We start from the raw sequence: 26,844 nt of genomic DNA, 5'->3' as shown, positions 1-26,844 counted from the left end.
TGGGTGTCAGGTTGTGGGGTGCCGCGCCTGTCGCTTTAAAATATGCAAATGTAGGGGCATAAAAATAGGAGCGCCCCCTCCGGCCCAGCCAATCAGCGCGCTGGGCTGGCGGAGCCGTCCTCCCAAATGGCCCAATGGAGGGCGCTCAGGTCTCAGAGCCCGCCCCTGCCTCCGGGCGCCAACGCGGGGGCGGGGCCTTTCTGGACCACGCCCAGGGGCGGGGCCAGCGGCGGCGCGCCGCAGCCGCGGAGGGCGGGGCGGGCTCGGGTGTCAACGACCGAGCCGCAGGTGGCGGCGGGCGCGGGCTCTGCCGAGCCGGGAGGTGAGTGCGCCCCCGACCCCGCCCCCGACCCCGCCCTGGCTCCGCGCCGACCCCGCGCCCCGCGTCCAGCGTCCCGCAGCCCGCAGCCCGCAGTCCGCAGCCCCGGCGCGCAAAGGCGCGGGCGGCGGCGGGCGGGGGTCGAGCCCGCGCGGGGGGCGCCCCGGCCTCCCCACGGCGGCCATCGGGGGCGGCGGGCGTGGATGCGTACCCCCAACCCCGAGACCCCCGTCTCCTGGCCTCCAACCGGGCCGGGCCGGGGGCGCGGCTGCGAACGCAGACCCCTCCCCAAATCCCTTTATTCTAAGCCTCTCTCCGGTTCCCGGTCCCAGTCGCAAAGATGGGGGCGACACTGAGCTGGAGCCCACCCCCCAATTCCCCTCTTCCCAGCTCGACCCGCAGACCCTGGGAGGCCGAGATGAGGGACCCCTAAGCTTTGTTTCCTCCGTGAACCCCATCTAGGCCTGGCAGGGGCCCAAGGAATGGGGTTCCCTGGCCCCCACTAGTAGGGGGCGGTGGGGGGCTCACAGCAACCGCAGCGGCTCCCCAACTTGACAGAGACGAGTGGGCCCAGGCCTGGGAGGGCCTGAGGTGGACGGGGGCCGGTGGGGTCCTCATGGGAGGGGCAGAGCATCTGCTGCCCCTGGATTAAAATAAATCAAGGTAAATTAGGCCCTGCCGAGGCCGGGGAGGCGCAGAAGGCTGGAGTGGGCACCTCTGTCCGCGGGATGGAGGCGGCAGGGACAGACTGACTCACTGCTGACCTTGTGCAGGTGACAGGGCCTCCTGAGCCTCAGTTTCCCCATTCGAAAGTTGGGACTAGGGCCTTCAGACCCCGGGCCCTACAGACCCCAAAGCCCCCTCCCCACTGCCTGCTGCTTTGCGACCCCATATTTCTGCTTACGATGGCCTGGGGGTGGAAGAGAGACAGGCCCGGAGATCCCCTGGCGGGCCTCGTGGGCACCTGGGCCTCAGCTTACCACTCTGCAAAATGGGATGGTGGCCGCACCCAGGGGTTGCTGGAAGGGCCTGGGGCTGGGGGGGGGGCCCTGACAACGAAACCCATCAGGGCCGAAACAAGGTTAGCCAGGGCTCCGCCACCCCCAGGCCCTCACAGCTGGCGCCGGGCACACCCTGTCCCACATACCAGCTCCCACGCCAGGGGTGAGCCGGTTTCACCAGGCAGGGCCTGGCAGGGCAGGAAGAGCTGGGGGATGCCGGGAGCCCCGGCCGCTACCCCCAGGTTGGAGTCCGCCTCCACTGTGCGCTGGAGGGGAGGGGCGAGGAGAGCGGGCGACTGGGCCAGAAGGGTGGCCTGCTGTGTCCAGGCACCTGGCAGTCAGGTACACAGTCGGCGCTCAATAGGTGTTTGCCAGATGAAGCGGTGAGGTGGGTGGGGGCCGGTGGGAAGAGCTGACATAGTCTCGAGTGGCAGAGGTGCCAGGTGGGCCGGCAGTTCCCCAGGTGAGACCCGCCCGGCTGTCAAGGTGGCCCTGGGACGGGCAGGCCAAGGCGGCTTCTGGGTGCCCTCTGGGTCCAGAGCGAGGCTGACCCTGAGGCGCCGGCTTGTGGGGCCCTGGAGACCCAGAGCGGGCAGGGGGCTGCAGGTCACCCCCCATCCCTGCGGCGGGGGAGCAGGCCCACCTGGTCTGCTGACTTGGTTTCCCGTTTTATCTGCACCTAGGCCTGCTTAGGAGCCGTCTCCTAGCCCCAGACTTTTGGGGAGGGGGCTGGGGAGCAGAGTGCCTTCCCGGCAACACCCAGGTCTCCCTTAGAATCCCCGGCCACCAGCAGCCCAAGGGTGGGAGCCTGTGTCAGGGACCTGCTGTGTGGCCTTGGGCAAGTGTCCATACTTCTCTGGGCTTTGCCTGGAGCTGGGGAGGCATGGGGGGCTTGAGAATGACATAAGGGCCCCTGTGAATGTTCTGATGTCTCTTAAAATCAGAAGGGAAGAAATGAATTTTTGGGGTCAAAGAAACTGTTCTATAATATTAATTTATGGTCTTTGTATCAGTGCAGCTGTAAAATAGAATTTAAAACCCTTTTTGGTGGAGGCCCTGGGTGTGAGTCCAGCACTGCCATTCGGTGACCCTGCGACCAGGGCACAGGCATTTTCTCCCTGAGCCTCAGTTTGCCCCTCTGTGAAGCGGGTACAATTGGGCCAAGTCAGGAGGGCAGGTGCCCGGACTTGGCGCTCAGTTCGTCGGAGCTGTGACTTCACCATTGCTGCCCTGAGAATTATTCGCTCAGGAACACCAGCCCAGGCCAGGCCCATGCCCCGGGGCCTCAGTTTCCCCGCCCCTGGCCCGGCGGGCAGGAGGTGCTGCGGCCCTTGGCGGGCGTTGGGCGGGTGGCTTCCTGTCCCGCCGGCTGCCGCCGGAAGTGACAGTGGCCACGTGGCCTCCGCTGGCCCCATCCTACCCTGAGAAGGGCGCCCGCCCCCCGCCACCTGCCTGGTGAGTTCGAGCCCCTCGCTGGGAAGTGACCGTTGGCCCTCATTGCCCCCGCGAGGACATTCGGGGGCCCATCCACCGCCCCAGTCTGGGGAGAAGCAACAGGTGTTGCTTCCTGGGCCGGGCCAGGCCTGGGGCCCCTTTATGCCACCCTGTCCCCTATGTTGGCTCTGGGTGGTGGGGGGACAGGGGGAGGCCGAGCCCAGAGTCATGTGGGGAGGTTCCAGTCCGGCCGGAGTGAACGCCATGGCCGTGCCGTGGCACTGCTTCAGTTTCCCTGTCTGCAAAGTCAGGACCCAGGCTAACTGCATGGCTGCAAGGGCTGCAGCGTGTGGAACACTGGGCAACCAGCGATCAGTGTGTGTGTGTGTGTGTGTGTGTGTGTGTGTGTGTGTGTGTGTGTGTGTCAGGAGGACTAGGCCCATCAGTGCTGTAAAACAATAGTGAGAGTCTTAGTTTCTGGGGAATGTGGACGCAGAGGCTCTGGGACCCCCAAGAATGCTCGCTTTGCCTGGGCCATGCACCACAGCAGTTGCCAGCTGAGCCCCAGAAACGTGGCTGGCGCAACCGTGGGCGTTTAATTCTGTTTCGTTTAGTTGGTTTAAACTATCAGCCTCTTGTGCCTGGTGGTGCCCCTATCAGTATTTGGAGATGCTTGGGGTTCAGCCCATGGCCAGAAACTAAGAAATGAGACAGGAATTTAGAGCTTCTCCCCTGGGGTATCAGCATAGCAGACCCACACTGGTCCTCCTTGGGCTGTACCAGAGGCTGAAGTCTCTCAGGGACCGTCACGCACACAGGATGGCAGTTGTGAACATTTGTTGAATCAAAGAATCCATTTTTCTTTTGCCTGATGAACTCCTACTCATACTTTAAAACCCCAAATCCCATGCTTGCTCTTCCAGACTGGGATTCCCCAGCCCCTATCCCTTCATTTAGCCCAGTCCTGGCCGCCCGGGAGTGAGAGTGGCTGTGTCCAGCATCAGCCCCTCAAGGGCTCTCCTCGGGGCCTGGCCTGGGGCTGAATCACTCCAGGGGCCCTGACATTGTCCTGGCACTCTGGGTACTTCTGTGTGCCACGGGACTCGCAAAAACCTAGAGACTGGGGCCGGATGATGGATCAAATTAAACTCGCTTTAGAGCTTAGGTAAACTGAGGCCCAGCAAGGGGTGGCCTTGTCCCAGGGCCCTTCCTGGCGAGGCTGCAGAACCTCCCTGTGCTGCGGTCACCAGCCCCAGCGTGGCTCCCAGTTGCTGGCCTGCTCCCGCAGGGCCATGAATTATGGATGAGGCCTGCGGCTCCAGTGACAAGCCAGCCTCGCACCGAGAACACTGCCTGCCCTCCCCATGGGCAGCCCGGCCGGGCCCCTCCAAAGGGAAGCCTGGGGCCCCCTGCCAGGACTGCCTCTAGGCATTCCTTCTTGTTTTGCAGATGGGGAAACTGAGGTACAGAGCTGGCCAGTGACTCAGGGACCAGGTGAACACCGGCTCCTGGGGCACCGGGTCGTGCCTGGTGGGGGGGCCCAATGCCACTGGTCACCATGGTGAGGGGTGAGCGCCGCACCCCAGGGGCCGTGGTGGAGGGACTCAGGAGACCCCAGCCCCACATGCCCCCCCACGCCCACCTCTCACCGGACCCGTTTCCCACAGAGGCCACCCAGTGTGGAGCTGAGGGGCAGGCCCAGGCGGTCCTCAGTACAGAGCCACTGGTGCTTCCTGGCTGCGTGACCTTGGCAAGTGACTTTCTCTCTGCAGGCCTCAGTTTCCCCATGTTTGGAATGATGCAGAGCTTCCCCACCCACCCCCACACCCCTGCCCATTGAACTCCTATTCATGCTTTAAAACCTCAACTCTCATGCCCCCTCCTCATCTGGGCTGCCCTTGTCCCTGTCCCTCTGTCTGCCTAATGCTGACCCATGGGGCTGGGGCATCTGTGTTCCTCTCTGTCTATGGGGAGCCTGGGTCTCCCAGGGGCCATGGCTGGGCCTGACTCACCTCAGGGACCCTGGCATGCGCCCAGCCTCGGGACTTTGAATTCCTCCTCTGTCCTCCCTCTCCCTCTGCAGACGGGATCATTGGAATTCCCCCTCCTCAGGCTGCCTCTGGCCATGATTCCATGGCTCAAGCTTGCCCCTTTCTTTGGGCAGGCACTGGACAGGGGCTGGCAGGGATCTCTCCTCGACGGCCAGGATGTCATACTTTGGGGAGCACTTTTGGGTAAGTGAAACCCACTCCTACTCGGTTGGGTGAGTGGGGAGTTCCTGGCAGGGTTTTGGGGACTTTTATGGAGGCGGGGATATGGTTCCTGGCAGAGCTGTGGGACTTTTATGGAGGCAGGGGAGCTGGGCAGCTGATGGGCAGAGCCCAGGCCCCTGAGGTGTCTGCAGGGGTTACTGAGGGAAGGGGGGGCTGGCCTTGAATGTCGCCCCTGTGTGCCCGCGGGCCCGAAGCCCCCAGGAGGAAGGACAGGGTCTGTACACGGTGGCATTCTACTCAGGGGATTTCCTGGCCTCCCGTCTGCGGTGGCAGGTTCTTCGCCTGCCCCGTGCAGACCCTTCACTCCTCCGCCCTCTGACTGGCCCCCAGTGGGACAGATTTATTTCCAATCATTTCCACTCATTCATTCATTCACGTACCCACTCCCTCCCTGCCATCACCCCATACCCAGCCAGCCCTGCAGACGCTGGGGTCCCAGCCCCAAGGAGCCCCCTGTCTGGGGAAACAGAGTCAGGCAGACATACTGGCTGCAGGGCCAGGGCTGGACCCAGCCTCGGGGACCCCAAGGAGGGGCCCGGCTAGAGGCTCCATTCTACACAAAAGCCCCCAGGTCTGGCACTGGGTGGTGCGTTAGGGGCAGGCCCAGGGTTAGGGGAGCCATGGAGGGTATGTGAGCAGCGGAGGTCCAGGAGCTGGAGGGCACTGGCAGAAGCCCCTTCCCCAGTTGTCAGCCCAGAGCTTGCAGAGATGAGGCCCGTTGCTAGGTGACTGGTTGCCCCAGCAACAGGCCTGCTCCCTCCCTCTCCAGCTGGGGCTCCTCTCACTGGCTCTGGCTTTTTCTTAAAGGGGCCGCAGCCCTTTGCCACCTGTGAGGGGTGGAGGTCTGACCTCTAGCCCTTCCCCAAGGGCCAGGCTCCTGGACTTGCCTCTGCTTGTCCGGCGGCAGAGAGAACAGCTGCCTCTTTGAACCTCACTGAGCTCCTCTGTGTAGGGGGATTTGACCATTTCGGAATCAGTTGTCGCCCACGTTTTGGAGCCCTGGCAGCGGCACCTAAATTTACTTTAAATTCCTTTCAGCGGCAGGAGGCACCTACAGTTACTTTACATTCCTTTTAATTGCATGCCGAATACAAGCTTGCTGAGAAAATTCAGATCAGCAAAGAGAAAATAGAAGCCACCCCCAGTTCTCTTCCCCAACCCAAGCGCAGAGCGCTAAGTGCTTTCGGTTCAGGGTTCAGATCTGGCGTCGACTGAGAGAACGTGGGCAGGTGACTTTGCCTCACTGAGCCTCAGTTTCCCCACCTGGGAAAGGCACTGAAATTCTCACCTTCCTAGGACTTGGGGCGGGGGTGGGGGGGCCTGCAACACCCGTCGTTGTCAATGTGCCTTATTAGAGTCCTCCAGGTGTGCATGACTCTGTGCCAAGGTGCAGGGTCCCAGCCGGACCAAGAAGGCCCCTCTGGGGAAATCAGGCCAGACAGGGACACCCTGACCCAAGGAGCCAGGGCAGGGCCAGGGGCACCGAGGGCCCTGGAGAGCCACGGAGGATGTGTGAGCAGGAGAGACACACGATGGAGCTGTGTTCAGGGGACCCCACGGGCTGGCAAGGGGAACAGACTGGCGTCTGGAGGTTCTGGGAGGAGACATAGGCTGAGCCAGACCCTTCCAGGACCCTCGGCTGCCAGCCCAGCCCCAGGAGGCCGCCCGGGGCCCTGCCAGGCCCGGGAACCAGGCCAGCGGTTGGCTCCGAGTCAGCTCCAGATGCCGGCCTGGGCGGCGGTGCCTGGTGCAGCCTCACCCAGGGAACCCCCGAGGGGTAGGGGGCTGCCCGGGCTGTGTGCGGAGCCCCCACCAGCACCCGGAGGGTTCAGCCGTTTGCCTGCCCCATCTGGCCAAGGCCCGTGGGCAGCGAGGGTGAACAGCATCCCTGTTTGTGAGACAGGAAACCAGGGCCTAGGGATGTGAAGTCACGGGCCCAAGGTGGCCCAGCACTTTCATGGGGGCTCGACTGAAAGTTGACCTTGGAGGTTGAACGGCAGGCATGAGAAGAGGGGCACATCCTGAGGGAGCTGCAGGAGAGCTGGAGGAAGGGAGCGTGTGGGGGGCCAGAGAAGATTCTTGGAGGAGGGGGTCTGGCAGGGACCCTCAAGAGGTGGAAGGATTTGGATGGCGGAGGAGGTGCCAGATGGAGAGCGGGGTGGCAGCAGTGCCCAGCATAGCAGCCGTGGGGGATATCCCAGCTGCCTCCGTGTTGTCTGCAGTTCTTCTGGAGGCTGAGAGATGAAGTTGAAAGGCAGTTCCAGGCTAAGGATTTTGAACTTTAGGTGCGGGGCAAGAGGGAGCCATTCTAGATGGTCCTAGAATGAGGAGGTGACCGGGGCAGGCTCCCCATTGGTTCAGCGAGGGGGTTACTGCAGGAGAGCCGGGTAGGAGCAGACACTTCCTGCCTGTGAGGGCAGGCGACGGGACCCTTGGGTGATGAGTGCCGAGAACAGGGGGCCCTCTGTGATCTCCTCTTTCTGAGCTAATTCCAAGGCCCTCGTTGGTGCTAAAATATCTTTCATTCCCTCGGACCCCTGCTCATCTCTTTCTCACGTACAGCTCGGGTTCAGACACGATACCCTTCCCAGCCGACAGGATCTGGCCCCCTTTAAACATAACTGTTGCTTCATCTTCTCCCTGCCACCTTCCTCCTCAGAGAGGGAGTTTTCAGTAGAAGAAAACAGAACATGCTTCTGCAGTGACTTAAACGCCAGGGGTCATATTGGCTCACAAAATTGAGAAGTTGCGGGGAATGTGGCTGTCAGGGTTGGCTTGATCCAGCAACCCGGCTCAGGACACTCAAAAAAAAAAAAAATTCGGACTGTCTCCAGATCAGCGTCTTTCCAAAGTTCATGGTTTTTACTTCGTTTCCATCAATATGTCCTTTGATCAAATACGTCCTCATTTATAGAGAAAGACCCGACAGAAAAGCAGAGAGAGAGTGATGGAGTAGAAAAGCAGAGACAGAGATGTGGAGAAACAGAGACAGACACACAAAGACAGAGACAGACTGACGTTCCTGGGGCGAGGGGGACGGTCCCGCTTCAACACCGGAGAAAAGTCTGGGGTTTTCCTGGAAGGGCCCGACGAGCCCCGGGACTGGGGAAATGCCACGTGCTGATTGGCTGGGGCCTGAGCCAATCCCCGCGGCGACGGGCTTCTACGGCTTGGCTCCGCCTCCCCTGTTGCCAGGCGACCCCGTGTCTTCTCCATCCCGTCTCTCGATCTCCGCAGGGAGAGAAGAACCATGGCTTCGAGGTCCTGTACCACAGCGTGAAGCAGGGGCCGGTCTCCACCAAGGAGCTGGCGGACTTCATCCGGGAGAGGTGAGGCCCCGCCCACCATCCGACCCCGCCCACCCGGGCCTGCCACGCCCCCTTTCTGGGGCCCCGCCCACACGCTGCTGTCTGATCTAGTTCTGCGGGGGGGGGGGGGGCGGGCGGGGCGGGGGGCTCTCCAGAGACCGGGGGGGGGGGGGCGTGAAGACCCTCAAGCTAGCGACTCCCACGCTGCTGGCCTCACTTTTTACACAGTAGTCACCAGTGCCTGCCACTTCCTCCTGAAGACAAAGTCAGATAATATGACCCAAAAAGAGGGTCATACATGACCCAGCCCCGTGGACGCGCCCAGCCCCCCCAGCCTCTTCTCTGTGCCCCCCCAGGGCCACCATCGAGGAGACCTACTCCAAGGCCATGGCGAAGCTTTCCAGGCTGGCCAGCAACGGGGCCCCCGTGGGGTGAGTGGGCTCTCGGGGGCAGGGACCCTCCCTGGGGGGGTCTCACCATAGGTGAACGCGTAGAATGGGTGTCAGGCCACCGGCCATCATTCATTCACTCGCTCACCCATTCATTCATTCCTCAAGTACTTGCTGAACAGTTCCTGAGAAGCAGCAGCCTAGGCCGCCCCCCCCCCCCCCCACGCCTCACCCTGCGTGTGCAGCAGGACGTGTGTTAACCAAATCCACCCCGAGGGTGAAAGACCCAGAAGGGAGTGGGGCAGCCCTGTAGAGGCTGTGTGGGTCAGGTGCTGCCTCTGGGTGGGTCAGGGAGAAGGGGCCTGGGGGGTGCAAGACCCTGGGGCAGCAAGCCAGAGGCAAGGAAGTGGAGGGCCAGGTGAGGCGGGAGGTGGGGCAGGTGGAGTGGAGGAGGCTGCAGTCGCCTGACACTGGGGGCTTTTAAGCGAGGACCTGAGGTGGACCAGTTCCTTTGTGCAGGGTTCCCCGTGGCCACGGGGTCCAAAGGTTCTATTAGGGGCAGACAGCGTCTGGGAGGTGGCCTTGTGCACCAGCTGAGGGGCCTGGAATGCCGAGGGGATGTCGTGCGGGGTCCAGATTTAAACTCCGGTTTAAACTCTCACGCTCAGTAGCTAGGGCTCCTCGGGAGGGTTATGGGTTCGTCCGTGCCTCGGTTTCCCCACCCGTCGCAGGCCCCCTGGGGGTTGTTATGAGGATGAGATACGTCAGTGCCTGGAGCCGGCCTGCGGCCTGGGGGGCCCCGGGAGTGGCGTGTGACCCCGCCCGCCCCCAGGACGTTTGCCCCGCTCTGGGAGGTCTTCCGCGTGTCCTCGGACAAGCTGGCGCTGTGCCACCTGGAGCTGGCACGGAAGCTGCAGGAGGTCATCAAGGACGTGCTGCGCCACGGCGAGGAGCAGCTGAAGGCGCACAGGAAGGTGCGGACGGGTGCGGGGAGACCCCACTGCAGGGCGCAGCTCTGGGCCCAGCCGGGGCCCCGCACACTAGTCCCTGCCAGGCTAGAAAACTACGTGAAGCAATTACCTAGTTAAAACGTTAAAAGAACAACTCTGGAAAAGAGTCTAGAATCCCACAGGCGGGCTCGGGCGCAGGGAGTCTCACGGCCGCCCCGCCCGCAGTGCAAGGACGAGGCCCTGGGCACCCTGGCTGCAGTGCAGACGCTGGCCGCCGTCTCCCAGCTCCTGCCCAAGGCGCGTGAGAACTACCTGGGCCGCTGCCTGGACCAGGAGCGGCTGCGCAGGGAGAGCTGCAGCCAGAAGGAGCTGGACAAGGTGGGCTGAGGCCACCGCTGCCCCTCCACGTCGGGGCGCCTGCCCCCCCCTCCGCGGCCCTGACACTCCCTGTGCCCCCAGGCCGAGGCCAAGACCAAGAAGGCAGCGGACAGCCTGCGGCGCTCGGTGGAGAAGTACAACTTGGCCCGCGCCGACTTCGAGCAGAGGATGCTGGACTCGGCGCTGGTGAGACCCACGATACCCCGCGACCCCCTGCGACCCGGCCCGGCGACCTGGGGATGGTTCAGGCTTCAGCCCAGCAAGCTCTGGGTCAGGGAGCTGCTGTGCTCCGGGTGCTTGCCGGCATTTTCAAAGATTCTTGTGCCTCAGTTTCCTACCTGATAGGGCTGTTGGGAAGGCTAAAGAAGCTGCTCTTTCAGACTTTCGCAGACCACACCCTATCATTATTGATTACTGATATTTCTGATGCTGTCGGTGAGGCACCTGAATGGGACAGGACGGGCCAGAGTGTCCGAGGGCCTTTGGGGCCTGTTTCCCGTCCAGCCTCCAGCCCTCACTAGCTGTGGGACCTGGGACAAGGCACTGCCCCTTTCTGGGCAGTTTCCACCCAAACGCATGACAAGCAGCTCCAACTCTCAGGAGCGGCCATCGGTTTGTCGGGGTATGAGTGACCGGGTCATTCAGGCTGACGGGGTTTGAAGGCCCAGGGAACTGAGAAGCTGGGGCTTCGGGCACAGCTGGGTCCAGGCGCCCACACGGTGTTGCCGGGAGACTGTCCCTTCCTCTTTCTCAGGCCTTACTCTCCCGGGGGCTTCACGCGCAGGCAAGGGTGCCCTCCGTGCAGGGGTCGGGGGGGGGCGCACAACAGCCACCAAACCACTGACTCAGGATGTGAAAGTCACTCTTTCCCTTTAGTTCTGGCAAAGTCTCAGGGCAGGGATATCATACGCACCTCCCCGGACCAGTCCCCAGGGCTAGGGGCGGAGCTTTCTGCGGGGTCCCCAGGGCCGCCTGACCCTGCATGTGCCCCCCCCCCCCCAGCGCTTCCAGGCCATGGAGGAGACACACCTGCGGCACATGAAGGCGCTGCTGGGCTCCTACGCCCACTCGGTGGAGAACACCCACGTGCAGATCGGGCAGGTGGGCTGGGCCAGGGACGGGCGAGGCCGGGGGCTGGGGACAGGCGTAGTGAGTGACAGCCCCGCACTGGCCCAGGTCCACGAGGAGTTTAAGCAGAACATAGAGAATGTCAGCGTGGAGATGCTGCTCAGAAAGTTCGCAGAGAGCAAAGGGACGGGCCGAGAGAAGCCAGGTGAGTCGGGCTGGGGACTGGGGCTGCAGGACTGCAGACCTGGGGCCTGGGGCTGCAGGACTGTGGGGCTGGGGGACTGGGGGCTGGGGCTGCAGGACTGCGGGGCTGGGGGCTGGGGCTTCAGGACTGCGGGGCTGGGGGCTGGGGGCTGGGGCTGCAGTACTGCGGGGCTGGGGGACTGGGGGCTGGGGCTTCAGGACTGCGGGGCTGGGGACTGGGGGCTGGGGCTTCAGGACTGTGGGGCTGGAGGGCTGGGGGCTGGGGGCTAGGGCTGCAGGGCTGGGGGCTGGAGGGCTGGGGCTGCAGGACTGCGGGGCTGGGTGTTGGGGCTGCAGGACTGCGGGGCTGGGGGCTGGGGGCTGGGGCTGCAGGACTGTGGGGCTGGGGGCTGGGGCTGCAGGACTGCGGGGCTGGGTGTTGGGGCTGCAGGACTGCGGGGCTGGGGGCTGGGGGTTGGGGCTGCAGGACTGTGGGGCTGGGGGCTGGGGCTGCAGGACTGCGGGGCTGGGGGTTGGGGCTGCAGGACTGCGGGGCTGGGGGCTGGGGGCTGGGGCTGCAGGACTGCGGGGCTGGGGGCTGGGGGCTGGGGCTGCAGGACTGCGGGGCTGGGGCTGCAGGTCTGCGGGGCTGGGGGCTGGAGGGCTGGGGCTGCAGGACTGTGGGGCTGGGGGCTGGGGCTGCAGGTCTGCGAGGTTGGGGGCTGGAGGGCTGGGGCTGCAGGACTGTGGGGCTGGGGGGCTGGAGGGCTGGGGCTGCAGCTGCTGGGAGCATCAGGGCTCCTGAGACAGGAGGCTGAACCGCTCTGGGTCTCAGTTGACCCATTGGAGAAACGGGCTGACGACAAGTCTGACTCCGCAGCCACCCAGGAAGAGGATTTGGAGCTTAGCCTGGCGTGTAGACCTCCTAGAACCAGACCCCTGAGGGCACCTGAGTGCCAGGCGCGGCTGTCCGGACTTTACCCCAGGGACCCGCGGGAGCCACTGAGGGTTGTTAAGCAAAAGATCAGTTTGAGGAAAATGCCCCAATGCAGGTCGGGAAAGAGCTGAGAGCAGACTCTGGTGTCAGACCCAGGGTCAGGTCTTACCTTCACCAACTGCTGTGTGACCCTGGAGGCCTGTCCTGGCTTCTGAGCCTCAGTTTCCTCACCTGCAGAGTGGGTGTGAATAACCCTCCCTTACTGGGGCCGGAGGTCTCAGTAACTTGATGTAGGCCAAGGGTGAAGCATGTGCCTGGCATGCAGTAGGCGCTCAGCAAATGCTGGCACACAGTTGTCTTCGTTCCCAAGTCTAGCCAGTCACCCCAGCTGCCCCTCCATATGCGGGCTGCCCCCCCATATGCGGGCTGCCCCCCAGGCGCCCTCTGGCCTTCCCTGGCCCCAGACCTGCCATGCCTCCCCCGCTCACTTCCCCCCAGGGCTCCACGTCGCCCCCCTCGAGGCCCCATCCCCCAGGCCCCCCGTCCAGCCCTCCACATCCAAGTCCCCGCTGCAGTACTGGGCGGCAGGAGGCCCTCAGGCGTCAGCTCCAGCCCAGCCCGTGGGCCGGCCAGGCCCTTCCCCCCACCCCAGGCGGGTCCAGCCTCCTGGCCCCTGCCCTGGGGGCCCCCAGTTCGGGCTCCTTCCCAGGCCCCAGAGCCCCTGCCTGGGTGACCCCCATCTCCTCCGTCCCAGGCCCTTTGGACTTCGAGGCGTACAGTACGGCTGCCCTGCAGGAAGGCAAGTACGTCTGGGCTTGGGTGCCCAGGCTGGACCATGGGCCGAGGGCGGGAGTTCAACAAGCAGGGGGGCTCCCAGGCTCAGCCCCCCTCCCGTCTGCTCCACAGCAATGAAGCGTCTGCGGGGCGCCAAAGCCTTTCGCCTCCCAGGACTGAACTGGCGGGAGCGGGAGCCCCGTGCAGCCGTGTAAGGAAGGGGCCCAGCTGGCTCAGGCTGGCCCAGGATCCGTCCTCTAGGCTGGCCCAGGATTCCCCTGCCTGGCCTAGCTCAGGCTCCTCCCTTGGCCGACCCAGCCCTGCTGCTTCCCTGCCTAATCTAGTCCAGCAATTCTTAGATTTTTTTTTTGCCACGGCTAGCCAAGGAGCCCCCTTCCCAAACCAGTACCACTTTCCTTCCTGTGCCCAGTGTCTTGGGCTGGCCGAGAATTGCTGTGCCCAGGCCAGTGCAGAACACCCCGACTGTGCTACCAGGACCACACCCTTTGCCAAGGCCAGCCCACAACCCTGCCTTCCCAGGCCGGCCCTCCAGCCTGGCCTCACTGTCCCTCCTCCTCCTAGGGGTTTGAGGACACCCCGTGCTGGAGCTCACTCCACACTTACCCTCCCGGACGGGCCCAGGGTCCCACCTTCTCCAGGGTTAGCTCCGGCCAGTACAGCAGCCAGGGTGGCCCCAGGCGCCGAGGTCGGTGCGGGAGGCTGGGGGCAGGGGCCCAGGGTGAGGGGGGCGCTGACACCATCGTTTTCTCTACCCCAGAGACTCCCTGGAGCCCAATTCAGGGGTGAGTGTCATGGGGGGCAGGACGGCTGCGAGCCCACCCTTGCTGTCCCACACCCAGAGCCTGGGCTGGGGGCACTGGAGGGTCCTGGGCTGGGGGCTGGCTGAAGTCCCGCCTTGGCTGTGGGTTCAGTGAACCACATGGAAGGGCACGCAGCCCTGCTGTAGCCTCAGTTTACCCCCAGACCCGCCCTCTCGGGAGGGCAGGGTGCCTTCTGTCCCTCAGGAACCTGCCCGCACGCTGGGCAAAGATGATTACTGGCTTCGCACTTGACTTCAGGTCTGACTCAGGCCCAAGAGGCGAGGGGCGGGGTGGCAGGGAGATGGAAGTTCTGAAGAGACCCCGACCCCCACCCCTTGTCCCCAGACGTGTCCTGAGGTGGATGAAGAAGGCTTTACTGTCAGGCCAGATGTGGCCCAAAACAATATCCTTCGGAGCGCCCCTGCGGATGACCGTTGGCACAGCAAGGACAAAACTGCCCACCACTCGCAACTCTGTGTGCACCTGGGTGGGCCCTGCTGGAGCCCCACACAGGGCCTGAGGGCAGATCCAGAGGCAGACACCTGTCCTGTGGGGTCAGGGCTGCACCAGAGGGAGAGCCAGGAGAGTTCCTGGAAGAAGGGCCCCAGAGTTGGGGTTTAGCAGCAAATAGGAGTTCGCCCATTAGGGGAGGGCATGGCTTGTGTGAAGGGGCAAAAGTGACGTGTCAGGGCCGAGGCTGGCAAGTGGTGAGAGCTGGAATTGTGCAGGACCTTGAAGGCGTCTGAGCAGGGGGGGTGCAGCCAGGTCTGAGAGCTGGCGGGAGGGAGCCCCCTTTGGGATCCGTTGGCCCTTGACGGCTGTGCACTCCCGGCTGAGCCCTCCCGCTGCTCGTCCAGTGACTCAGACTTCGATGACGAGGAGCCCCGCAGGTTCTACGTGCACATCAAGCCCGCCCCAGCCCGGGACCCTGCCTGCAGCCCCGAGGCCGCAGCGGCACAGCTCAGGGCCACGGCAGGCACCCTCATCCTTCCTCCTGGTCCAGGGGTGAGGCTTGGGGGGTGCTGCAGGGAGTGCTGCAGGGAGCTGGCTGCCTGCACCCGGGCCTGACCCCGCCCTCTCTGTCCACAGGGCACCATGAAGCGCCATTCTTCACGTGCGTAGCCTACTGGGGGCCCCCCGGGATGGGGAGCAGGTGGGGGAGGCCTGGGCCGGGTAGGAACCTGTGGGCATGGGTTTTAATCCTGGCCCTGCTGGGTCACTTGGGGCACGTTGATTAACCACTCTGAGCCTCAGAATCTTCTGTAAAATGGGATCACTGTGAGAATTAAATGAATCCCCAAAGATGAAGGGGCAGCTGGGGCTGCGGAAAGGGCCAAAACTTGGAGGAGGCTGGCTCAGGATTGGGACCCTCTCTGTTCACTTCCTGGTCTCCCTGGGCAGCCTACACAACCCCAAGCCTCGGGCCCTGTCCTGTGGGCAGGGCGACGGGAGGCTCAGGGGACGTGCGTCTCTCGTAGGGGATGCTGGTGGAAAGCCACAGCGGCCTCGATCCGCCCCCAGGGCCAGCAGGTGGGTCCCAGAGTTCCGGCACCCCCACACCTGGCCCTCCCCTGCCCCCCTGCTCTCACACTGGGGGCGAGTTCGGGCAGCGCCGTGTTTGAGGGACCCTGTGCTGTTCCATCGTGGGTATTTACGGGCACCTGCGTGCCCTGGAGCTGCTCTAGGCTGTGGGAGACCGGGTGGGGGTGTGTGTGATGGAGTCACGTGAGCGGCTTGGCTCTGTGAAGGGACAAATAGGTTGGGGTGCTCTGGGCACTGCCCACTGCGAGGGAGACAGGCCATGGGATGGGGTAGCCCTGCGGGAGAGGGGCAGGAGGGGGCCCAGGCTGGCCACGGCACCACAGGGGCCTGAGGATGGACCCTCCACTCCAGCTGTGCAGAGAAGCCGCAGTCGGAAGAGCAGGTGTCCAAGGGTCTCTGGCCGCCGCTGGAGTCCGCCTTCGACCCCGAAGACTTCACAGGTGACGCTGTGGGGCCCCGGGTGTGTGGGCGTGGCCACTGCGGGTGGGCGTGGCCGAGGGAGGGTGAGCGGGGCACTAGGGCAGGTGGAAGGGGGCAGAGGGAGTGTCCCAGGCGGGCCAAGCCTTTGAGGGGGCGGGGCTGCGAGGGTGGGCGGGGCCTCTGCTGGGCGGGGCCTGGCGCCGACAGCCTCCTCCCCTCCCCACAGGGTCCAGCAGCCTTGGCTTCACCTCCAGCCCCTCCCCCTTCTCTTCCTCGTCGCCCGAGAACGTGGAGGACTCCGGCCTGGACTCGCCGTCACACGCGGCGCCCGGCCCCTCCCCGGACTCCTGGGTGCCCCGCCCGGGCACCCCGCAGAGCCCGCCGGGCCGGAGGGCGCCGCCCCCCGAGTCTAGGGGCGTCCGGGCCCCGCTGGCCCCGGACTCACTGCAGCCTCTGGCGCCGTCGCCGGGCCCCTGGGGCCTGGAGGCCGGGGCCGGGGCAGGTGAGTCCAGCGTCCCGGGCTCGAGCTGCGGGACAGGGTGGGGCTCCGCTGAACACAGCCGGGGTGACCCGAGCAGAAAACCCCCCTCTGCGGCAGGCGCGGGGCGGGGGTCCCGGTGCTCAGCGGGGGGTGGGGGGCAGCATCCCACAGGTGCCCCTCTCTGCCCCCCAGACCTGATGCCAGCTCCTGCCAATGCCGGGGCCAAGGAGGGCCTGGCAGCCCCACCCCGGAGACCACGCTCCAAGAAGACCTCCTTCCCCCTGGCCCGCAGCAATGGAGACCTGGTAGGGGGTCCTGGGGAGACGGGCGGGCGGGGGGGCGCTGTTCCGGGGGGCTCACAGCCCGTCTCCTTTCCCCGCAGTTTCGCTCCCTGAGCCCGGAGCGGCCCAGCTTCTCATCCCACAGCACCCACGGTAGGGTGGGAGACCTCCAGCCGCAGCCCTTCTCTGACCCGGGTGGGCCGCGGCAATGTGGCAGAGGCGGCAGCACTTCTGACTTGCACCTGTCCTCATGCCCTGCGTCCCCACCCCATCCCCAGGCGTCTCCCGGGGCCCAAGCCCAGTGGTCCTAGGCTCCCAGGACGCTCTGCCAGTGGCCACGGCCTTCACGGAGTATGTCCACGCCTATTTCCGTGGCCACAGCCCCAGGTAAGCTGTGATGGGGACGTCGAGGGGCCAGCGGGAGGCGCGTTGTCACCTTTGGCCTTGCACGCAGGCCTGCCCCGAGAATGATGAGCAGGTCCGCATGGCTGTAGCTGCAGTTCACACACGAAAGAGAGCGGGACGTAAGGCCAGGCACAGCAGAAATGACCATAAAGTAAAGCCACAGAGAAAAGGAGAGTTTTAGACCTGAAACCCCAGGCCAGGACAGTCACAGAACAGACGTTTTGCTTTGAGCTTCCTGGTAGCCAAGGGGAAAAAGCCAAGTAGGATGGGGACCCAGTGTGGATTTCATGCGGCTCCTGCCTGCCTGGATGGGGATGTGAGGGAAGAGGTTTGGGGATGAACACCGCTGCCGTTGGGGCATCCTGTCCTGAGGGCCTGGGCAGAGGGGACGAGGTGACACCACCCAGGGCCTGAGCCACTCCAACTTCCCCCCACCGCCACCCAGCTGCCTGGCGCGAATCACCGGGGAGCTGACCATGACCTTCCCGGCCGGCATCGTGCGTGTGTTCAGTGGGTCCCCGCCACCACCTGTCCTCAGCTTCCGCCTCGTACACACGGGCCCCGTTGAGCACATGCAGCCCAACGTGGACCTGCTCTTCAGGTACTGGGGGGCAGGGGGCACCGGCCTCAATGTCTGAACTTGCCGTGTGGTCCTGGGCCGGCTGCCCACCCCGCCCGAGCCCCTTCTCCTCCTGGGGCCCCTCCCTGCCCACAGCTGTGCTGGCGACCCCTGGGCATCAGCTCCTGAGGGTGGGGCTGGTCTCCACAGCGACCCTTCCCAGAGCGACCCTGACGCCAAAGACTTCTGGCTCAACATGGCGGCCCTGACCGAGGCCCTGCAGCGTCAGGCCCAGCAGAACCCCGGGGCCTCCTACTACAACGTGCTGCTGCTGCGCTACCAGGTGGGCGCGACTGGGTGGCGGGCAGTGCCCACCTGTCAGCCAGGGTGTGCCCCCTCAGAGAGGAGCGCGGTGGCGGGCCTGGGTGAGGGAACAACACGCAGCGGGGCTGGGGCCGGCGGCTGGCCTGTCGGGACAGTCCAGCCAGCTCCTCCATCCTTTCTCCCACACCCAGCTCTCCCGTCCAGGTGCCCAGTCAGTGCCGCTGCAGCTGAGCGCCCACTGGCAGTGCAGCGCTGCCCTCACCCAGGTCTCGGTGGAGTACAGCTACCGGCCCGGCGCCACAGCTGTGTCCACACCCCTCACCAACTTCCAGATCCTGCTGCCCGTAGGGGAGCGTGTGACCAACGTCCGCTTGCAGCCGGCCGCCACCTGGTGAGGGCATGCAGGAGCCCCCAAGATCCTGGGCTCCCCCGATGTAGCCACTGGGGAGTCTGGCCGTTCTGACCTGGGCCTGTGTGAGCTAACCCTGCTGCCGGGGTGGTGCCGTGCGTGCCCCAGGTGCTGGGGTGTCCCTGCCCCACGCGGGTGCTGCTTAACCCCGAGAGGTGGACACCCCGTCACCCCCATTTACCGAGGGGGAAACTGAGGCATAGGGGGGCTGAGTCACTGGTCCGAGATGGGGTCCTTTGATGCCCCACGGAGAACTTGGATGGGGAAACCAAGGCACGGGAGGGCTGCCAGCTGGAGGGTGATAGGGGGGCGGTGGCTGAGCTGGGGAAACCTAACTAAGGTCCGCTGGTGTCAGGAGCCTGGAGGAGAAGCGGCTGCTGTGGCGGCTTCCGGATGTGTCGGAGGCGGGGGGTGAGTGCCAGCTCTGGGGGTGGGTGGAGCCCGGGGTGGGGGCGCTGTGTCCCACCTCCTGGGGGGCCAGGGGGCTGGAGAGTGCATTTCCCTTGCTGGCTTCTTTGCGCATGGTACGTGCAGAGCGCACACTTTCCGGTCCAGCCAGCACCAGGCATGCGGCTCCGCGGTTAACCCCTCCGCGCCTGGGCCCCGCGCCCTCTGCTTCGTTCCCATGGGACGTGCCCGTTCCAGGCACCCCTTCTACGTGGCATTCGGGGCTGTCTCAGGTCTGCCTTCTTTTGCTCCACCTCCAGCCCCTGCCTCACTCCCATTTTCGGCTGAGGGTCACGCGGGCTGTGCCTACCCTTTGGCTCTTGTGAGCGCGTGGCTGAGAGCAGTAGTGGCCAGACTGGGGACTGAGCTCCCGAGGGCGGGTGGAGCGCAGGGCCTGGGGCCGCCCAGGGGAAGGGTGTGCAGGGCCTGAGGGGTGGGCAGAGGTCACAGGCCAGGTCGCGGCGGGGCGGATGCGGCTGACCCTCAGGTCCCCCAGGCTCCGGCCGCCTGTCCGCCAGCTGGGAGCCGTGCCCGGGGCCCAGCACGCCCAGCCCCGTGGCCGCGCAGTTCACCAGCGAGGGGGCCACGCTGTCGGGAGTGGACGTGGAGCTCGTGGGCAGTGGCTACCGCATGTCGCTGGTGAAGAGGAGGTTCGCCACAGGTGGGCCTGGGACCCTGCCAGGGGCGCGCGCTGGAGTCTCAGGGGACAGGCCAGGGGGAGGCAGGGCCCCAGACAGGGCGGGCAGGAAGGAGGAGGCGTGCTGCACCCCAGCCCCGCCCCGAGTGGCTACTGGGCAGAGGTGTTTTCAGGAGGATTGGGGGACCCCAGGGTGGGGCAAGGGGCCCAGAGGCCCACCCTCCCCGCCCCATCGGCCACACCCTCCACAGGGATGTACCTGGCAAGCTGCTGAGCACGGCCCGCGCCCCTCAGCCCAGGTCTGCCTCGCGTCCTGGTGCTCACTGGCCCCCCACCGGGCCTGGGACCCCCACCTCGGCTTCCCTGAGGCCCGGATGCCACGCCGAGGAGCCCCACACCCCGCCTGGCTGGGCCAGAGACCCGCTTCTCCTCACGCCAACCTCACGCAGGGCCTGGCCTTTTAATGTTCTTTAATAAACACTCTATTTTCTAATAAAATAATAAACATTCTCCTGTGCTGTGACGCTTCCTTCACACCACCAGAGAGGGGAGAAGAGGAGGTGGATGGGTAGGGAAGACTAACTTTCCTAATGCACCCGCCACCCTCAAGGCTTTGCCCAGCCTGTGTAGGGTGATGCCTGGAGAGAAAAAAACTGGCCACCACACCCCCCCCCACACACACACACAGACACCCCCAGCCCCACAGGGTCAGAGCTGGGCTGCAGGCAGTGATGGTGGCTAAGTGAGCTCTGATGGGGGAAGGCAGGGGAGTCACAAGGGCTTCCTAAGATAGGGACATTATAAGTGGGGCATTGTGGGATGAGTAAGAGTTTGCAAAGTCAGAAAGGGCATCCCAAACAGGTGTAGTGAAGCAATCAGGTAACTCATGAACACAGATTGAGTGCCTGATGTATACCAGGTACCAGAGATACAGCTATGGGCAGGACAAAGCACATGGAGCCAGACAGCCCAGGTGTGCAGCCTGCTTGGCCACAACTGCCAGTGTGGCTTTGAACAACTTAGCCTCAGTTTCCTCGTGTGTAACCCACCTCTCTGGGGACACTTAGAACAGTGCCTGGGTGGGAGTGAGCACGCTGACGGGCTGGTGGGTAGGCAGCTTTACCCTTCATTTGTTAGGGCAGAGGGTGGATCCAGGCGCAGGTGGGCAGGGAGGCCCGGGGTTGGGCAGCAGCGAGCGGGGCTGGGCAGTGGGGCTGGGCCCTGCTGGGTGCCAGTCTCGAGGCTGAGCGGACCCCAGGGGCCCAGGCTTGCTGCAGCCCAGAAGCAGGAAGCAGGATTTGGGCCCCAACCCCCTCCTCCCTCTGACCCTCCCTCCCCGTCCACCTGGGAGCCCAGGGTACAGCTGGGCCTGTTTCCTCCCCAACCTGTTGGGGGTCACCCTGAGTCCTCGGGGTGGGGGGTGAGGCCAGGGGGCTGCGTCCTCACTCGCACTGTGCACGGTTCCCCGGACTGTGGACAGGCCCCCGCCAGTGGCTGCCCCGGTCCCTGCGCCCAGGCTGTGGGTGGGCAGCACCCCCTTCACCCCCCCTCAACGCTCGGGGTCCTGAGTGCTGAGCGCCCCAGGAGCCGCCCCGCAGCTGGGCCTCGGGCTGGGAGCTGAGGGTTTCCCGGTGAGCAGAGTCCCGCTGGGTCAGACACTCTGACTCCCCTTAGCCGGCACCGCACAGAGGGGAGAGTGGATGGGGGGACGGTATAAAAGAAAAAAAATCCAGCCCCCAGGTGGGGGTGCCCTTGGGTAAGTGACCTATGGCCTGGGCTGAGGTCCAAGGGTCCCCTGGTGAGAACAGCCGTGAACCCGCCCACTGCAGGCTCCCCCAGCCAACCCGTCACGGTGGGGGCGTCTGTGCTTCCCATGCGGCACCCCTGAACCCCGCCAACCCCAAGAATTCCCCAATCTGACCTTAGACTTCTGGAACTTTTCCCACACCACACAGCCAGCCTGCAGTATCCGAAACTCGAGCTAGGTCCGGCTTGCCAGTTCTGGAATCTTCCAACCCCCTGCAGAGCCCTTGGGTTCATCTGCCTCCCTGCCCGCCCCCCTCCCCCATTCATCATTTCTGCCTCGCTGGTCCTGGCCGGCTGCAGGGGCTGGGCAGGCGCTGCAGGGGTGGGGGGACCGACCCTGGGGTCACGAGCCGGGATGGGGCGGGCGTCAGGGGGTGGGGCACTGCTCGGCCTCCGGGAAACTTTCCAGTGCGGGGCGGGGGGTGGGGGACAGGGGGGGCAGGTGGGGCGGGCGCGCAGGTGCGGACTCCCGAGTAGGAGCTGGGACGCGGGCCCAGGGACTGGACCCTTGTCAGGGGTGAGCATTGGGGGCCCCTGAGGTTCAGGCGGATTCCTGGGGGGTCTCCGGCAGGCCCCGGAGGTCTCGTGTCCGCTGTGTGGGCCCAGGGGAGCCGGGGGCCCCGGGTCCTAAGCCCGCTCACCTGCCGTCCGAGGCCCAGGGATGCTCCACGGCTCCACCTGGGCTGCGCCGCCCACTCACAAAAGCGGACACGCGGGGTGACCCTCGGCGTGGGGGCACCAACCTGACCCCCCGCGGCTGTTACTGTTACTGCCCTCGTTGTTGTTGCGATTGTCTTGGCGGGTTTGCCGCATCTGCGCGAGGGGGGCCGGGGACCCCAGGCTGGGCTGCTGCTGTCTTTGGGAGGAGCCGGCGCCCCCCCCCGCCCCCGCCCACTCCTGCCCACCCCACTTTGGGGATGGGCTGGGCTGGGCTGATGGCCTCAGGGCAGAAGGAAAACGTGTGGTTCCCGCAGCTGAGCTCGCACCTGGCCTGACTGGGACACTCCTTTGCCTGGCCCGCCCGGACACCTTGTCCTCCTCCCTCCCCGACTCCCCCCCTAGCCAGGGGTGCGCCTGCTGCTGTCCCCTTCCTGCACAGCTGGCTCAGCCCGACGCTTGGGGGTCCAACTACCAACATGGGGCGTAGTGCAGAGCCCCCTCACTGGCGTTCCAGGAGGGCACTGGCTCCCACCCGGCTGCCTCACTCTGTGCCTCAGTTTCCCTATCCATAAACATAGGGCTGACGCAGCCCCCCTCCAGGTGGGGGTGTGGCGCTGGTGGAAAGGCCCCGGGTGACTCAGCGCAGTTACGGGCTCATTTCACGTCCCACGCCACGAATCCGGACAACTGGGGGCCTGGAGGAGGGGCGCGGCCAGCCCGAGGGGTGGGGGCTGTGAACCCGGGGGCTTGGGAGGCCCGGGACACACCTCTCCCTGCCTGTCTCCTCCTCAAGGAAGGAGGAAGCCTGGCTGCCGCCCTCCCCACCACACCTGGTCAAGCTGGCACATGCTGGGACCCGTGTCCAGCTCAGCTCTCCCAGTGAGTCACCGCCGCAGCCTGTGTCCTGCGCTCCCAAGAGGCCGTGGGTCAAAAGGGCACCGACCTCCGGGGCCCGTCTTCCCGTGGCCGACCCCCAGGCACCCCACGTTTGCAGCAAAACCAACTCTGGGCTTTGTGTGTCTTTCCGTAGCCGTCGAGTCAGGCAGAAAAGGATCATCCGGTCATCCCGGAGGCCAAGCTCGGCCAGGTCCCAGCCGCTGCCCCAGGGGCCTGGCGGCCCACCTCAGGAGGGGAGCAGGGGCCCACAGTGGAGAGCAGGGGTGCTCGGAGGGGAGTCGGGGGCAACCCACCCCGCCCTGGCGAGCGCCCCCACACCCCGCAGCCGGCTCTTCCCCGGGATTTCTGTCCCCATTTGCACAGGGTCTCGGTTGGCGTTTTACTAGAAGTGGGGTCCCTCCAGAAGCCCAGCTGCCCCCTCGGTCCCCTGCAACAGCACTCCCGTGGACTGCCCACCCAGGGTCCCACCCCCTGGGGCCCTCACGCCCGCTCTCCCCGGACACTCCGCTGGGGTTCACAGCTGTATCCTCCTGATGGGGAAACTGAGAACTGGTTTGGGGGCTTCCCGGCAGGTTGGGGAGAAGCCAGGCCTGTGGGTGCCCGAAACCGGAGCTCGGGGTCCAGGCGCGGACCCTCTGCCAGCCTCAGTTTCCTTGTCGGGGAGCCCTCACAGGCTTGGTCCCGCAGGGTGAGGAGTCAGGGGTCCCTGGAGCCACAGGCACGTGGCCAGGGCCCAGTGCCAGCACCCACAGGAGCAGGCCAGTCGGGGCCCAGTGACAGGCAGTGAGCTGTTGAAAGGCGGATCGGACAGGCCAGAATATCTCAGCGCAGCCCCTTCTCGCCCTCGCGCTCCTGTCCTATTACGTCCCCAGAAGTGAGTCCTGGGGGAGGTGACCTCCCCACTGTGTCCGCAGGGACTCTCATCCCAGTGCCCCCCTGCTCACCCCCTCCCGGAGCTCCCCGGGTGATGGCAAACAGGAATTTCTCCCTGGACGCTCCATGCCCCGCCCTCTCCTCACCACCTCTCTCCTTAGGAGGGTGCCAGGCACTGGATTTAGGGCCCACCCTAAGCCAGGATAATCTCCTCTTCACCCTCACCTTGATTACTCTGCAAAGACTCTATTTCCAAATAAGGCCGCGTCCTGAGGTTCCGGGTGGACAGGAATTGAGCGGAGGGGGGGTGCTGTTCACCCCACTGCATCTACCTCTAGCAAGATAAACAGCACATGGCTCCTCAAGCAGGCCTCCTCTGCGCTCCCCTCAGGCCTCTACATTTGCTGGTTCCTGCTTCTCGACTTGGTGAGCTCCTACACATCCTTCAAAGCCTCAGCTTCACTACCGGGTCCCTTCTTCTGGCCTAGACCTGATCCCCAATTAGAACCTCCTCAAGGGGCCAGGCTGGAGGGTGAAGCCTCTCAATTTCCCCAAATGTACCCAGCACATATCCACTGAATGAAAGAATGAGTGAATGGTTTTCTTGCTCATATTTTGGGATAAGAGTTGCTGAGACCCTTTTCAGGATGGAGGGAGCAATAGTAAAAGGGTGGTTTCCATAGTAACATGAAACACCCACTGGACCAACCTGGGCAACTCCCTGAGCCTCAGTTTCCCCATCTATAAAATGGAGGTTCGCAATTCACCACAGCTATTCAGACCAGTTAACTTCACGTCCCAGAACCTGCCTTGTGGAGGGCACCTGGTGGGGGGCCTGGCTGGGGGTGTGGGGAGCAGAGCCCAGGCCGGGCGGGCCCTGCTCCAGCCCCTGCCACCCAATGCTGGGGTCCCAGCCCCTCTGGAGCATAGGGCCACTCAGGCACGGGGTGCTGGTGGCCAGGCACTGCCCCTGGGGCAGCAGTGGGTTCCACTGGACCGGTCAGGTGTGTCCCCAGCAAGCCTGCCCTGCTGGAAAGGAGCTCCCCGGTTTCTGCCAGCCACAGCACATTTCCTGCTGGGACTGAGCAGGGGCCTCGGTGAGGGGTTGTCTGTGCAGGGGAGGGGAGCAAGCTTTACCCTAGACCCCTGCTCAGATGGGTCAACAAGGCCTGAGGTGACCTGGCGGGCTGGGGGTGAGGAATATCTGTGGGGTCCTTCTACTTACAGAAAGCATAGTTCTGGGAAGAAAAAAAACGGGATGTAGGTAGCCAACAAAGTGTTAAGTGTCTCACATGTAAAGAGTTCTTACAAGTAAACAAGAAAGAAAGACTTGCAAGTACAAGAGGGACATTAGTGGGTGAAAAAAACCAAGCAGCCTCCCCCGGAGATTCTATTTTGCCCTGATGTGACCCCCATCCCAGAAATATGGCCCCTTTCGTAGTTCTTCCCCGCCCCCGCTCCAAGCTGTGCCAGCCACAGAGGTCCTGGCATTCGGGCGGGTGTCCCCTGGGGCAGATCCTGGGTGAGAACCGCCGGGCAGGAGCGACAGAGGGAGGCACCCCCAAAGTCTCACACCCTCGGGGTCCGGGGCGACTCCCCGCGGCGGGGGTTTCTGGCCTAGGAGAGCGCCAGGCCTCCGGTTCTCTCCTCCCGGCTGCTCTGGCCCCTGCCCCAGCACCGCTTCCTGGTCCTCGGGAGTTTGGCCCTGGATAGCCTCCCTCTGGGGGTCAGCTCTTTTTTTTTTCTTTTTCATGTTAACATATGGAACATAAATTTTGCCTTTTTAACCATGTCTAAGGGTGCACTTTGCTGACATTAACCACGTTTTAATGCAGTTTTGTTGGGATGCGTTCACACACCAAACCACCGTCCGTCGGCCACTCACCGTGGGGCTGCACCGCCTCCTCAGGCGCCTTCAGAGCCTCCTGGCGCCCGGGGAAGAGCATGAAACACGGGTCTGTCCGGGGCGTCCCGCTGGGGCTGGGTCCCCTGGTGCCGAGCCGTGCCCCGAAACTGAGAGCCCCCCATCGGGACAGCCCATCGCGGGCGCCCCCACAGGGTTCTCTGGTCACACCCCTTTAGGGCTGGGTCATGGATATTGCCAGGGGGGACCCCGCTTTCTCGCACACCTGGGAGACCCAGGTACGGGAGGGAGACCCAGGTATGGGAGGGGGACCCCACTTTCTCTCCACACCTGGGAGGGGGTCCCCGCTTTCTCTCCACACCTGGGAGGGGGACCCCACTTTCTCACACACCTGAGAGGGGGTGCCTGCTTTCTCTCCACACCTGGGAGGAGGACCCTGTTTTCTCACCGTGCCTGGGGGTCCCCTGCACAGCTCCCATCTTTGGCTCTTGGGAGAGTGGCCTCGCGCTGGGGCAGACGCCGGGGTGGGGTAGCTGCATCCCCGCGTGGCCTGTTGCCTTCCTCAGGGCCGCTGTACTGACCAGGCCTCCTCTTGGGCCCTGACACGTCCCCGCAGCTCCTCCTCTCCTTGGGTTTCCAGGACTGCCCTCATGAAGCCACCCCGGAGCCCAGGGGTGGGGTGGGGGGTGGGCATGGCAAAGCCGCCCCAGGCAGGGCCCCTCCTACCCCAGGGTCTTGGCACCTGCTCCCTGGCCCTGAGCTCCCCGGGGTGGCGCCTGCTCCCCACATTCACAGGGCTCAGAACCAGGGCGGCCTCCAGGGCTTAGCTCAGTGTTGCCGCCTCGCAGCATGGGCTGCTCAGGGGAAGGGGCTGGTGTGTGTCCTTCCTGGTGGTTGCTGGGTCCCCACGAGTTACCATATGGGACCACAGAGCTGACCTGAGCGCCGGCGGCATCCGACCCCAGAGCTAGGGCAACTGGCATCCCCCCCTTCACTCACCCCTCAGCCACCATTCCTGACCACCTACTGTGTGCCAAGCACCATCCTAGGGCCTGGGGAGAAGTCGGTGAGCCGGAGTGGGGGTGGGGAGGGGCGGGGGGCTGCGCGGGGCCGGCGGGAAGGGGCTGCACGGGGCTACCCTCCTGGAAGGGCAAATGGACAAGAAACATCATAAATTCAAAAATGGTTATTACGTATTTTAAGAGGTGAAATGTGCGATGGGGAAAAAAGAAAAGTAGAAGCGGGCAGGGGACCGGGGTAACTGAGGGAATGCTGTGTTCCTGGGACGCCTCGGTGTGAGGGGCTGTTTGGGCAAAGGCAGGAAGGAGGAGAGAAAAGGGGCCGGCGGAGGCAGGGAGCAGCGAGGGCAAATCTGCATATGGCTGGGAGGCTGCGGGCCGAGAG

General features: G+C 64.6%; 1 protein-coding gene across 1 annotated transcript; it reads left to right on the top strand.

The window, feature by feature from the left end:
* Positions 1-283: 283 nt before the first annotated feature.
* FCHO1 (FCH and mu domain containing endocytic adaptor 1) lies at positions 284-19,850 on the top strand. Its single transcript, XM_077122162.1, has 27 exons — positions 284-322; positions 4,919-4,988; positions 8,265-8,356; positions 8,692-8,766; positions 9,557-9,698; positions 9,900-10,052; positions 10,134-10,238; positions 11,055-11,153; positions 11,229-11,325; positions 12,995-13,039; positions 13,147-13,225; positions 13,793-13,817; positions 14,181-14,238; positions 14,662-14,840; positions 14,925-14,949; positions 15,314-15,365; positions 15,729-15,817; positions 16,024-16,299; positions 16,471-16,583; positions 16,661-16,712; positions 16,838-16,946; positions 17,410-17,565; positions 17,734-17,866; positions 18,039-18,238; positions 18,612-18,667; positions 19,200-19,364; positions 19,635-19,850. The coding sequence occupies exons 2-27, from the start codon at positions 4,962-4,964 to the stop codon at positions 19,802-19,804; spliced, it is 2,772 nt and encodes a 923-aa protein (XP_076978277.1). The 5' UTR covers positions 284-322; positions 4,919-4,961; the 3' UTR covers positions 19,805-19,850.
* The last annotated feature ends 6,994 nt before the right edge of the window (positions 19,851-26,844 follow it).

The sequence above is a fragment of the Tamandua tetradactyla genome, chromosome 11, assembly GCF_023851605.1.
Source record: "Tamandua tetradactyla isolate mTamTet1 chromosome 11, mTamTet1.pri, whole genome shotgun sequence".
Taxonomy (NCBI): Eukaryota; Metazoa; Chordata; class Mammalia; order Pilosa; family Myrmecophagidae; genus Tamandua; species Tamandua tetradactyla.
The sequence above is the reverse complement of the archived record's forward strand: the minus strand, read 5'-3'. Positions and strand labels throughout refer to the sequence as shown.